At 42.5% G+C, this 12601-nt stretch overlaps 1 protein-coding gene across 10 annotated transcripts in view; it reads right to left on the reverse strand.

Annotated features, from left to right (window-relative positions):
* Ndae1 (Na[+]-driven anion exchanger 1) overlaps positions 1-12601 on the reverse strand; it is a 207260-nt gene that overhangs the window by 24222 nt on the left and 170437 nt on the right. For all 10 annotated transcript variants that reach the window (XM_089543780.1, XM_089543777.1, XM_089543779.1 and 7 more), the window contains 9 exons: positions 12320-12468; positions 10290-10535; positions 9293-9439; positions 6949-7049; positions 4741-4915; positions 4024-4157; positions 2615-2792; positions 526-804; positions 88-201 (listed from right to left, as the gene is read on the reverse strand). In XM_089543780.1, coding sequence (XP_089399906.1) covers positions 88-201; positions 526-804; positions 2615-2792; positions 4024-4157; positions 4741-4915; positions 6949-7049; positions 9293-9439; positions 10290-10535; positions 12320-12468 — 1523 coding nt within the window. The remainder of the gene's footprint in view (positions 1-87; positions 202-525; positions 805-2614; positions 2793-4023; positions 4158-4740; positions 4916-6948; positions 7050-9292; positions 9440-10289; positions 10536-12319; positions 12469-12601) is intronic.

Raw genomic sequence — 12601 nt, forward strand, 5'->3', positions numbered from 1 at the left:
CATACAACACACGATAGTCTGAAAAGGAAGAAATGAGCCATACACAACTTCCACACTGAAGGTACCATTTGAAATCTCAAAGCTTACCTCAAACTTCGCGGGCACCTCCAGTTTAGGAGTGTCCAAGCCAAGCAGCATGTCTGTGACAGTCATGAGCAAGATGGCGATCACGACAGAGAAGTCGCTCACCAGTGCTCGTACCTGCAGTAACAGGACATACATGAGCTCGAGGAAAACAGTAAGCCTCCCTTTGAAGCGCCCCAAAACTTTCTTTAAACAAGAAAAGCACAATATCTTGGAATGTGCTGAGGATAATACCACAACTACATTGGGAAAACAGGACAACGTTCCATTTGAAAGGTCAGCATGTTGTAGAAAACAGTGAGGTATTGCTGCAGCTACGTTTTTACAACAAATTCCCTTCAGGCGGAAGGTGGACCCGGCTGATATCAATACACAAAACAAAAGCAACTGGTGCTAGTGAATTAGAAAACACAGCTCCACTGAGGTGCAGCAACGTCTCACCGAGGTGGGAAAGTAGCTGGTGGTTTTGAAGTCCTTCAGGAAGACGGCCAGTGTGAAAGTGGCGATGAACAAAAGCACCGAGAAAAGGAACACGTCTGCGTAGAACTGGCAGCCAAAGCCGTGCAGGGTGCCCCCGGCCTCCTTGCACGCGTGCTTGCTCAGCATGGTCCAGTTGACAGTGGTGTTGAGCAGATCCGTCCCATTTGGTGGCTCACAGTAGCAGTCAATTCGTAGATCGTGATCTAGGTACATCGGGTACTTGTGGCCTATCTTCAGCACCTGTGCATGAAATGCAGCCAAAGCAAAGCACATTCTGATTTGCAGGTACAGAGAAAAAGAACAACATGAGGCTCACCATGCCATTTACGTATAACTTCAGAATTATTTCTCACGACTACAACCGTCATTCAAGCGTAACAAGCATCAAGTTATCTTTATCGCTAACAAGTTTACAGACACGTAGGGATATCGCACTTCTTTGCTTACTACAGAAACTAATATACAGTCGTCACGCGTCCACACTGCCACTTACACGCCCAATGCGCACTTCACGTCGCCTACATAATAACCTTAGCTTCCAACGTCTATTCGGCCGAACACTCGCGTTTAATTCTTCTGCTTTGCCACGTGCTATCAAGTGTTGGAATGGCCTTCCGGATTGCATTGCTACCATACGTGACCCATTAATCTTCAAAAACGAATTGACCACCTTCATGCATCCATGATATTGTATATAAATTGTGTTCGTATGTGTTGTCAAATCCATGCAGTGCCACTATTTGTTTGCTGTTTTTCCTCTGTGTCAATATATTACGTTTTTTTTTTCAAGTACGGTATAATAATTGTTTGCAGTCCAATGTATTTAATATTGTTTACTTTTGTTCTTTCCACTTTGTACCATCTTTTGTCTGCTAAATATTGTAACCCCTCCCCTCACACAATGTTCCAAGTGTGGAACCTGTGAGGTATTTGTATAAATAAATAAATAAATAAATAAATAAATAAATGGAAGTAACTGAAATGAGAATGCTCAGAGGGGTATGCGGAGTGCAGGATGTGTCAAGTACGGAGAGAGAAGAAAAACAACACACTAACCTATCTCACTCAATACCTGGTGTAGAATGGGCAACATTTTCTTGGGCTGATATATAGGAGTACCACTGATACACTCATGCTTATGCCTACTGTGCCTCTCTGACAGAAAAGAAGTTTGCTAAAAAGTATAGTGCAGTGCATTTAGTTTAATTTTATGTGAACGTGAAGGTTATTCACAAAACATCAGTGAAGTACAGGGAAAGAAATTCAATTTAAAATATGAGTAAAAGTGAAAATTTAATACAGCACACTCAGCAGTGTGCCATATGGAGGCAACTGACATGCAAGCATTTCATTACTGATCTCATAAAAAGAAACTTATCGAAAAAATATGCACAACCTGCCTTTTGTAACAGGTAGACTGAAATGTATATGCAAGAGAACCCTGCAATTTATCACTAAGAATATTAATGGGCTTTTACCTTAGCTCACTGCTAAGCTAAAGGTGTCATGCAACAAAACTTGACATTACAACAAAACTAGAACATTCAAATATGGGAGGTTGCACTATATGTTACAGCCATAACGTCAATCAAACAAGGAATATAATATACAAAAGCCAATTCTTCATTTGCGCACTTTATCTTAAAGAAAAAGGAAAAGCAATAAAAAAAGAGCTTTTCCTGCCAAAAAATTTATGCAGTGGCTTAACCTTTTTCCACTCATCCAAAAAACTTCAGTTACATGTTTAGTGGTGCAGATGTTGTGACAAAATGCCCCACTTTAATCCTTTGCAAATGTTACTTATTGGTTTTTGTGAGCATATCTCACAATAAAGCACACCAGACATCAACTTGAAGCCCTGTGACGATTCTTCAAATGTACCTGGTTTTGCTGTTCAATGTAATTGCTGCCAGCTTCAAATAAACAGCGTGCACCTAATTATCATCAATTATGGCAGTGACTGGCATGACAGACTAGCATGAGTACACTACAATTTCATAAGAAGTTTGAATAATTTAAATCAATCGGTTTGTACTGCATGACAACTTACATTTTCAATGGCTTTGTAGATAAAGATGAGCGAAATGAGTGTAGCGAAATTTTCTTCCGTGAAGCGAGTAATGTAGCAGACGAGCGCACTGGCATCAAAGGCCACAAGCACAATGAGGATAAGTGCCGTCCATAAGCCAATCCATAGCCGTAGCGAAAGATAGTCCAGGTCATGGTCTCTGAAAGCATCCAAGCAGTCCAAATTTAAGGTGCTTCATTTGGCCAAAAGGCCCGACAATTTTCACCACAGAGTATTCAAAACCTTGTGCCAGCACAACATGCTCATTTTACACACTGCAGCTGAAAGAAATGACTTAAGCATTCAACAGAGTAGATGGACGTTAGAACGAAAGCACATAATCTGCACACGAATAACCACAACCATTTTATAAAGGTAACAAATTCAACTAACGTTAGTCACAATACTAAGTTGCTCAGTGTTAAAATGTCTTTTCCAGACTTGTCCACAAGGACAGCTCCTTTCTTGGCTGCAAAAACAGTTCTGGTTTGATATTCTGAATGCATTAGAGTCAGGCAGATACAGGTTAGAGTTGTGCTGGAATTTGGCAAATTCTTTCCGCTGAACTATAAATCAGAACACAACACTCTTGCGTCGTACCTCAAAGCACAAAAAATTCATTATTGGGTAGCTTTATACTGCACGCAAAAACATTCTTATATTCCATAGCGAAATAGTTAGGCATTTGCAAATGGTGGCTTTTTTGGCTTGAAGCGAATCTGAAATAGTTTCGAAGAAACTATTTAAAGTACCTCTGGCACAGAAAAAAAGTTGAACAGCACAACAGGCATTTTCAAAATCATGTATTTTTTGAACACACAGGGCCATTACATGCTTTTAAGTGATGACTCCACGAACACTTTACTAGGCGTACGCACCCAGCTGCTCAGCGCCCAGCGCCACCCCACGTCAGGCGTCAGAAAGGGGCACCCATCTCTACGTTCCTCATGCTTGAGCTGTCGCGCTTGATTCACGAATTTCACTTGGAGAAGAACGGCTGCGGCACATGCAGTTGATGCGAATTGTGACGAGGACTTGAAAGAATGTGCACCCATGTGCTTCAACGTGCTTCGTGCGCGCAACATGATTCATCGCTATTGTGGGTCGACAGAAGGCTGCTGTCTCAGCCGTTCGGAGTCTATCGACAACATTGAAAAATGTGTTCTCTCTGAGGCATTGAAGATGAAGAAGCAATATCACGACTATCTCAATAAGTTTGTGTGTTGTTAAATTTACTGCTACTTTTATATCGAATTGCACATTATATCGAACTCGTAAGCGTTTCTTTGCGAGTTTGATATATGCGGGTTTGGCTGCATAATTTGATGCCTGAATTCGTAGCAGTTTTATCATCAAGTGGTAAATTCTGTGAAAAATAAGCTCACACTCACTTGCAAAAGTCGTAAAGAATGGTCTCAAATACTAGCACAGGTCCAGTGCTACCCAAGATGGTCAGTGGCTGACCGCTGAATAGACCATACAGGATGCCACAGACTGCCCCAGACATCAAGCTCTCCATGGCTGCCTGAAATCGCATGGTGAAATCATATTGTAATCTAAGCTTTTTGCATTTTCTCTTTTGGCAGCTGCTGCACTTCACACATAGCTTGAAAAAAGAAAAAGGAAAAAAGAAAACTTTCTTGCGGTTCAGGTTAGGCAGCAAAACAAACTTCCATTTAGAAAGAATTACAATCACAGCAATAATAAATTTTTCTATCAACAAATAGAACAAATTGTGGAATAAAACAGGTTCATTCGTAAACTGTTTGGTTCCTTAAAAACTATACAAAATGATGCATCAAAATTCAGTTTTGTTTCTTTGTAACTTGATATAGTTTAACAATATAATTAAACAGCAATGTGATTTCAGTTGCGCATCAGACAAAACTAGAAAACCTGCTTCATTTGAGCTGGACAACCACAAAGCATTTTCACAGCAGTAAAAAGAAAATTAAAAATGGTGCACGTGCAGCCAGCTTAAAGTTCTGCCTGAACAGTGGATAGGTTAAGGAAAAACAGGACATCAGTAGTTATGCAATCACTGAGCCATACTAAATCCCACTGATGCATGTAAAGGATATAAAAGCAAAAATAGCTCATATACTCACAATTCTTTGCTCTGTTGCTGAGCCCAGGAGGCCTCCGAAGGTGATGATGGGCGTAAGACAGGCAAAATACAGGAAGAACACGGAAGCAATAGATTGAAGTGCGAAGGCATCCTTGAAGTCACTCAGGTACCACGGTGCTTTGCGTTTGATGTCATTGATAAGGCCACCAAACAACCTGCACACAAACAAAAGCTAAACTATAAGTATGCAAAGAATATCAAAAGCAGAAACTGCAATGAACAACTTGAACAAGCTCTAATGTTTGTTTCTTAAAGGGGCCCAGAAACACAATCTTAGTTAACTGTTTTGCCTGTTGATTGAATCCAGTGAGTTATAATGGTGCTGTTAGCGTCAGTAATACCGCATACATTCCGTTTTTTTAATATTTTAATGTCCTCCCAAAAACAACTTGATGGCTCTGATGGTGTCGCCACACAGTGGTGGGTTTTTAGCAGCGGATATGACATCACCTGGCGCGAGCTTGATGACCGGACAAACAGTAAATATACTGCAAATTGCGTGAATAAATAGAGACACATTCTGTCACATGTCTGCGTTTTATATTAGATCAACAAAAACAATTTGTTTGTCTGAGATAAAAGCCCTGCAAAGCAAGTAAAATAAAAATACACCACCAGGGGCGCTCTGGCATGGAAACAACGCTGCCAGTCTCAGCAAGAACGAGTTACAGAGAGCAGGCAACCATGGAGTACAAACTTCCGCGACGTGCTCTGGCTGGCTGTTTTGATTGGTTGCGCAAGGTGCCGTCATTGGGAGAGCGAAATAGGAGTGGGAAGCCCCGCCAAAATCGAGTTGAGGGCAGCGTTTTGTTTGCTTGTATTTTGAAATTTCTTCACTGAATAACTCCCGTTCCTGTGCATCGATTCCTGTAATTCTTTTTAAGTCAGCATCTGTGCAACATAAAGAACCCACCTGAAGTATAGCCGGTATTTCCCCAGGCAGTGTTTCGCAGCCCCTTTAAAGCCATTTCTGATGGCTAGTTACACTTGACAGCACTTTCAAACATGGCAACTTCTTTGAGTAATGACACAAAATTTCAAGCCCTCAACCTTTGTTTTGTATGATGAACTGCTAAGAAAACTGATGCATTTAATCAATACAAAGAGTCGACACAAAAGACACGACACAAAAAAGGCAAAATATGCACTTGTGTTATCATGCTATGTTGTGTTGTAGGTTGTCGCACTTTTCACATTGATATTGATATTAAAGTGTCCCGATACCTGCACATGAGTGCACATCTTTCATATAATACTTATCACATATTTAGTTCAGAACACAGCTTGAACATATTAAAGCTCAGTTTTAGAGACACTTTAGGACACTGACCAAAAAGAGCAGAGTTTTGTACCATGGTGATAAAAGGAGGGCGAAAAAAAGGGTTCAGTGAAGACCACAAGCTTCTGCAATGTTCTCTAGGCAACACAGAAGCTGAAAATTACACAGAAGCTGAAAATTAGCCACTTCTGGTGACTTCTCCCCAAACCTGGGAACGCAGCAGTAAGCACACTAAGGGCACACCTGAGGTTTATGACCTCGCTTGATCCCAGTTATATTTGCTTGGGTGCCTGGTGACATTGCAGCATACTATTTGCCTTTTGGAATTAAGTCCAATGACAGTCATAATAAACGACCACATAATTTTTTGCTGGAAACCAGAGCTGAAGAGGTTTAACATTGCTAACACAAATTCAGCAGGTACTCATATCCATTAAAAAACATGACAGATGAGAATTCAGTATCACTGCCCCTTTATTTCTCACAGGTCTCAGCCTGCACAATACAAACAGAAAAAAAAAATGGCCACCTTATCAACATAACATTTAAAACATTTGACTCTTCCCTATTAAATATACATGACACTTTTGCAGCCTACTTTTTTGTTAGACGCTGAAAGAAAAAGAGCACCGAAAAACCAGCTTAATAAACATAACCAAGTACAAAAAAAGATGAAGAAATCTGCTCTTCCCAGATGCTAACAACATTAATTAGCAACCAAATAAAACATATCAATTAAAAGTTCAACTGAGTGGTGAAATGCATTTCTTTCTTAACATGTGAAGATAAACAATTCTAGTATCATGGCACAAGATTATGGTTAAAGAAGAAGGAACTGGGAAAAGCACCCACTCTCAGTTAGAGTAGTGTTTTTGTGGTCCCCGGTCCACAGCCATTGCGCCCCCTTACCTTCCAGTCCTTTTGAGACCGCTCTCTTCTCTTTCTTTTTCCTCCTCCTCCTCTGGGGAGAAAGCTGGTTCTTTTGAAGGCTCCTGTTTCTTTCGTCCCTCCTGCATGCAGCAAGAAGCCCACACACACACATGTATCGAGAAAAAATTAAACAGATTGGGCACATAGAGGGCCCAATGCACTCGCATATTGTCACCGACAAACGCATCAGAAAAGCGGAAAGCACAGCGTTCCCTAGGACAAGGATCGCCGAACCGCCGAGCTCGTGCAGAACAAAGACGACGCTCGGCCACACGCTGGGAGCCAAGGTTCGGCCACCAGGTGGCACCGGCAGAGTGCCAGCAGTGTGGCAATATTATCCACCACAAATGCTCTATACTTCCAGTAACTAATATATTTGACATTCCACAATTACATTAACGCACTTGTCCTTCATAGAAATGTATGTGTACTCTTTCAAAAAAACAACTTTTAACACAAGGGATCTTTAACACAACTGAGCTGTGACAAATTAATTGAACCAACATCAAATTAATAGAGGTTAACTGAGTAAACCACTCGGCACCATGCATGTGAAAAACAAAAGAAGCCAGGAGAAGTACATATTCATCATGAAGGGTAACAGCCTATAGCCTATTACTACTCCTTTTCCTCTAAAACTGCTAATCTTTCCAACAGTTCACCGCCTGTGTCTTGGACAGTGTGTCTTGGACACTCCCCCGTAGTGGGTATGTGCCATTTTACTTGAGGCCAACCAACCAGACGAGCGCTCGTCTGTGTAATCTTCTTGCTTCGTCCTTCGTCTTCTTCGCGCTGTTACCCCCCATGATGAATTATTACAGACTCGCCCAGCTGTCCATCCTTCTTCAGAAGTACATATATATACATATAACGCACACTCCCGCAGCAAAAAAAAACATGGCTGTAAATTTACGCCAGACACAACTCAAGAACATCAGTTGTGCAATTTCCATTGTTCACTCGACCACCACAATGAACTTATTAATAAACCCTCAAAACTGCAAATGGCTTGAAACCTCAAATAAAAGAATAGATTACCTGCACATGGTCAATGCTGAAATGTACAGGTATGTACAGTATGTGTCATACTTAGAGGGAACAACAAATGGTTAAACCAGCTCTTAATGCGGAGAAAAGAATGGTTGATTTCATCAAGAAACAGGAGTGTGCCTTCAGGCGTCTTTCAAGCATTCTGTGCCTTTTTTTTTGGCTCATGGTGAGACTTACTTTTCTTGAGCCAAGAGGCAGTTTATCCATTTTTCATGTACCCTCTAAGTGTGACACACACTGTATATCTAGTTTCGGAACATGTTACCCCTTCCAAAATAAACACTCCGTAAAAGAAACAAAATGCATGCAACAGAACATGCTGTTTGATCTAATTTCCAGTTTCTGAAAAATAAATGCCTAGAAAACGTCGACCTTCATACCAAGAAATATCAAAACTGCCATATGCTTATATTCAGCGAATAATTTTTGGAATGAAGGTTTGAGAAGTCATAAATATTGCAAAGGAACTAAGTCAATGACAGGTGATATAGAGCAGATGGTTCTTGATGGCAGCCGCCGCGTTGGCTCAGCGGTTATGGTGCTCGGCTGCTGACCCAAAAGACGCGGGTTCGATCCCGGCCGCAGCGGCTAGAATTTCTTTGGAGGAGAAATTCTAGAGGCCCGTGTACTGTGCGATGTCAGTGCACGTTAAAGAACCCCAGGTGGTCGAAATTTCCGGAGCCCTTCACTACGGCGTCTCTCATAGCCTGAGTCGCTTTGGGACGTAAAACCCCATAAACCAAACCACACCTTCTTGATGGCAGAAGTCTTAAGCATGTAGCTCGCTTGCTTTTTGCTACCAGACCACAAGACACGCTATAACCGCTTTTCCTTTATCCCTTAAACAGTTGAAAAGACACACTCTTAAGCATCGTGCTGAAGTCGGTGCAAACAAGCACAAGCACAAAAAGGAAACAACTTATGAACACACGAAGCACTAGTCAACCACCTGTATTCCCCAAGTACTTGCAGCTTGGTTGCACTGCTTCTCACACATTCTTCCCCAAAACGAAATACTAAAACCTGTGATCCAATTTTTTAGGCGAAATGGCAAGCTTTAAACAAACAAGATCGAAAATTGCAATTGGGGAAAAAAAAAGGAGTGTACAGCAAAGCAAACCTTATACTAAACATTCAAAAGCCTACCACAGAACAGTCTTGACACTGCAAACATAATCCACTGCCCAAAATGGCTTCGATGACCCCGACCCATGACCCTAACTGCAGTGGCTACAGCTCATGCTTGTCTAAACCAAAAATGAACCCAACCCACCTGTGATGGCACATGCTGAGGGGGCTCAATACGAATTGAAGGGTCCCAGGCACCTGGGGGCAGCACAGTGGCTGCATCCAGGAACTCATCAACTCCAGCCAAGAGGTGGTCTCTGTTCTTTGCCTTGAAAGCGACGTCATGGAAGACCTGCAACAGTGGGGCAGCACATTTAGCACTCCTGCGTCCACTGCAGAAATGGAAGCAAAAAAAAAAACCTCTCTAATTGTATCAAGAAAAAGCTGTGGTAAGGGCACAAGAATGGCGGATGAAAAAAAACGATTTGAGCAGTGACTGCCCATTCCGGCACCACGCACACTGTTACACCAATAACGTACACAAGTGATGATACCGTGCCATCCAGTAAAACCCTATCTAGTCATCAAGCACAGCTAGCCCAAAAGAACTAACAAGGAAATAACCATAATAAATGAAATACCAAGCAGCAGAAAAACACCACTGGTTTAAGCCTGAGCCAGTGACCAGGTTACGTCACTTAGAAAAAAAGAGGCACTGATGGTGGTGCACGCATCGGCAGCATCTGGTGCTGCTAAGTACAAACGACTCCTGTGCTGTGCCTTGCTGCACGAGCTCTTCAAGATGTCTTATGTCCTTAAAGACACCAGCTGAGCACCTCATGGTGAAATAGAGCAACGTAATAGACGTGACGAGTGCACAGGGTTGACTGTCTATCTAGCCACAAGACGCCTTACTAGCTTGCGGCAGTTACGTACAAAGCTTGAGGGTTTGGTCCCTACTATAGTAGTGTGTTGATGTCTCTTTCACTTTCAACCTAAAGACTGATGTGAATCATTCCTTTCCACATCACAATTACCTGTTTTCTTTGGTTTCAATGACTGCTGGCTGCTCCAATATATCAAAGTGTCTGTAATGCTAAAAGACAGTGCCAGGGACTGGGGTTTGCACTCTTATACGTCCTAACTCTGTGTTTTTGAATGATGTTCGCCAGTGTGAAGGATAACGAAAGTGAGCTACTCACCTCGTCGGACATGAGGATGGCAATGGCGCGGCCAATTTCGTGGTACCGCACCATGTTCCCCTGTGGCCCGAGCAGGATAAAAAGGAAGCGGGTGGGCACAGGCACCTCGGTGAGGTCGCCCAGGGGCACCGCAGCCGCCAGGCGCACAAAGGCTGCGATGGGTCGCTCGAGGAATTCCACCTCGCCTACCAGGATGTTGGATGCTTGGGACCCTGGTGGAATCTTCTTCATGAAGGCCTGGTTCAGCTGCACACACAAGCGACAGGAAGACGACCGCGACTCAACTTCAGCACTTGAGATATCGGACGCATCAACCCATAGAGGAAGGCAAATCCCTTTTTTGTAACTTGCGAAAGAGACTCCATTAATAACAAAAGATATGCTTAAATTTGAAAGCCTTGAGCTTGTGGCTTGTTTACAAATTGAGAAAAATTCAGGAGGGCACTTTGTTGACCTAAAGTGCGGTGAGGTGAAAGCCTTCAGTGCGGTGTTGCTGCTTGTGTCACTGATGTGTGGTTAAGATGTTAATTAAGTACGCAATTGTTTGTGAATCTTAAACGCTGGAGGGTGTTCAGGAGGCATCCGTCTGATTCGACACCTTTCTGCAAACACTCTCCAGCGTCCTAGACAAGGAAAACTACATATGCGTTGGCAGGAAGTAGCATAGCCATTAGCATGCTCGGCTGAGGAACGGAAGGATGGTGGTTCGAATCCCATCGTGCACAAAGATTTTTTTTCTGGTCTAACTAGAAAAAGTGTGACACCTCTGCTGACAGCCTTCTGTCGACAACGATGAGGCATTAAAGGCTTTCGCCTTAATATGTCAAGAGAAATATAGTGCACTTTTGTTGATTCAACCTCACTTAATTCAAACTGTCGTTTCAGTCCCATCACCATCAGGTGTATAAATAGGCTCACATTAACTGCAAGTTTGCATAATTCAAAGAAATTTTTAGTTGTCTTTGAGTTTGAATCATCAAGGGTCAACTGTTTATATTACACCATTGTATTATATATTATAACAATTTAAATTATGCCATTAGAAGTTGGCACATGCTCATTAACCAAGAACAGACCTCATGGATGCAACAAGAAAAGAATACAATGAACTGTCTGGCCTGTGAGTGCTATGTTCAGTCAGAAAAATCACAGGATGGTTACGAGCGTAACGCAAATTTTTGGGCGTTAGCTCTGGTGTGACAGCAAAGAAAGAAGCCAGGCGCCCTGGGGGATGCTTGTACCCATCCTTGTACGGCGGTGGGGTTCGAATCAACCAACCACTTCCTGCAGCCATGGCGGACACCACTAGGCCAATCATTGCCTCCCAACCTTCCTCCCTCTTCCTCCTCTCTCATAAAAATGTAGACAGGGATATCCCTGTTACTATACTCTGCCACCCATCGCCTCCTGCTCTCTGTCCCTCTTCCCTCCCAAACTTCCTGTTGCCTCCTCTCCTCTACAAGTGGAGAAGAAAATCCCTCTGTGGAGAGGGATTTTCTTCTCTCCATTTCGACACCTGCCAACCAAGGCAAGTGGTGCTGCGGACGCCGCCACCGACGATGCTGACGCCAGGGGCGTGAAACTGAGGAATGAGCTAATATGAGCCAATGCTCAAAAAAATAAAAAGCATTTAGCATGCATTCCTAAAAGTATGTGATTAGCATACAGAGAAGGAAACAAATGATCACAAACACAAGTGATATACCATGTGGGCATCCAGAGAGTTGGGCTAGTTGATGGTCCATCATTTCAGAAAATACTTAGCACTTCACATGAGTGCAAAAAAATATAGAGAAGAAGATGGAACACATGCTAATTCATGGATTAGTTATCCAGAGCCTTTGATGTCTATTCCTTATATCTGTGCATCTATTTGTTTTTATGCTGCTATCCACTGTTTTCATCATGGTGCACGCTGAAAATATTTGAGTCATAAAATACACTGACCGACATTGTTAATGAATTCCAACAAGAAACCATTATCTTAAACAAATAATATTTGATGAAGAACAAGCTTTGTTCATGCTAACCCTGTGTTGAAGGTCGGGAGAACTGGCATTGGCAGCTGCATCTGTGAGAGTAGAGCCACTATGTGCCAGTGCTGGGTGCGGAGCGTGAATGTGGAGGGAATTGGAGCTGGGGCTCTGAGTCATGCCCTCTGTGTTGTTGCCAGAGCCACCTGTTGAGAGAAAAAAATGCTTATGTTTACCGTACGGCAACCCTCCCTTTGGTGTACACTGCCCTCTAGACTTAGCTGAAGACCTAAAGAGACACTGAGGGCAATTCTGTCTAATTACTGCTCTAAGTGAAAT

The sequence above is a fragment of the Amblyomma mixtum genome, chromosome 5, assembly GCF_055824585.1.
Source record: "Amblyomma mixtum isolate Tamu chromosome 5, ASM5582458v1, whole genome shotgun sequence".
Lineage (NCBI taxonomy): Eukaryota > Metazoa > Arthropoda > Arachnida > Ixodida > Ixodidae > Amblyomma > Amblyomma mixtum.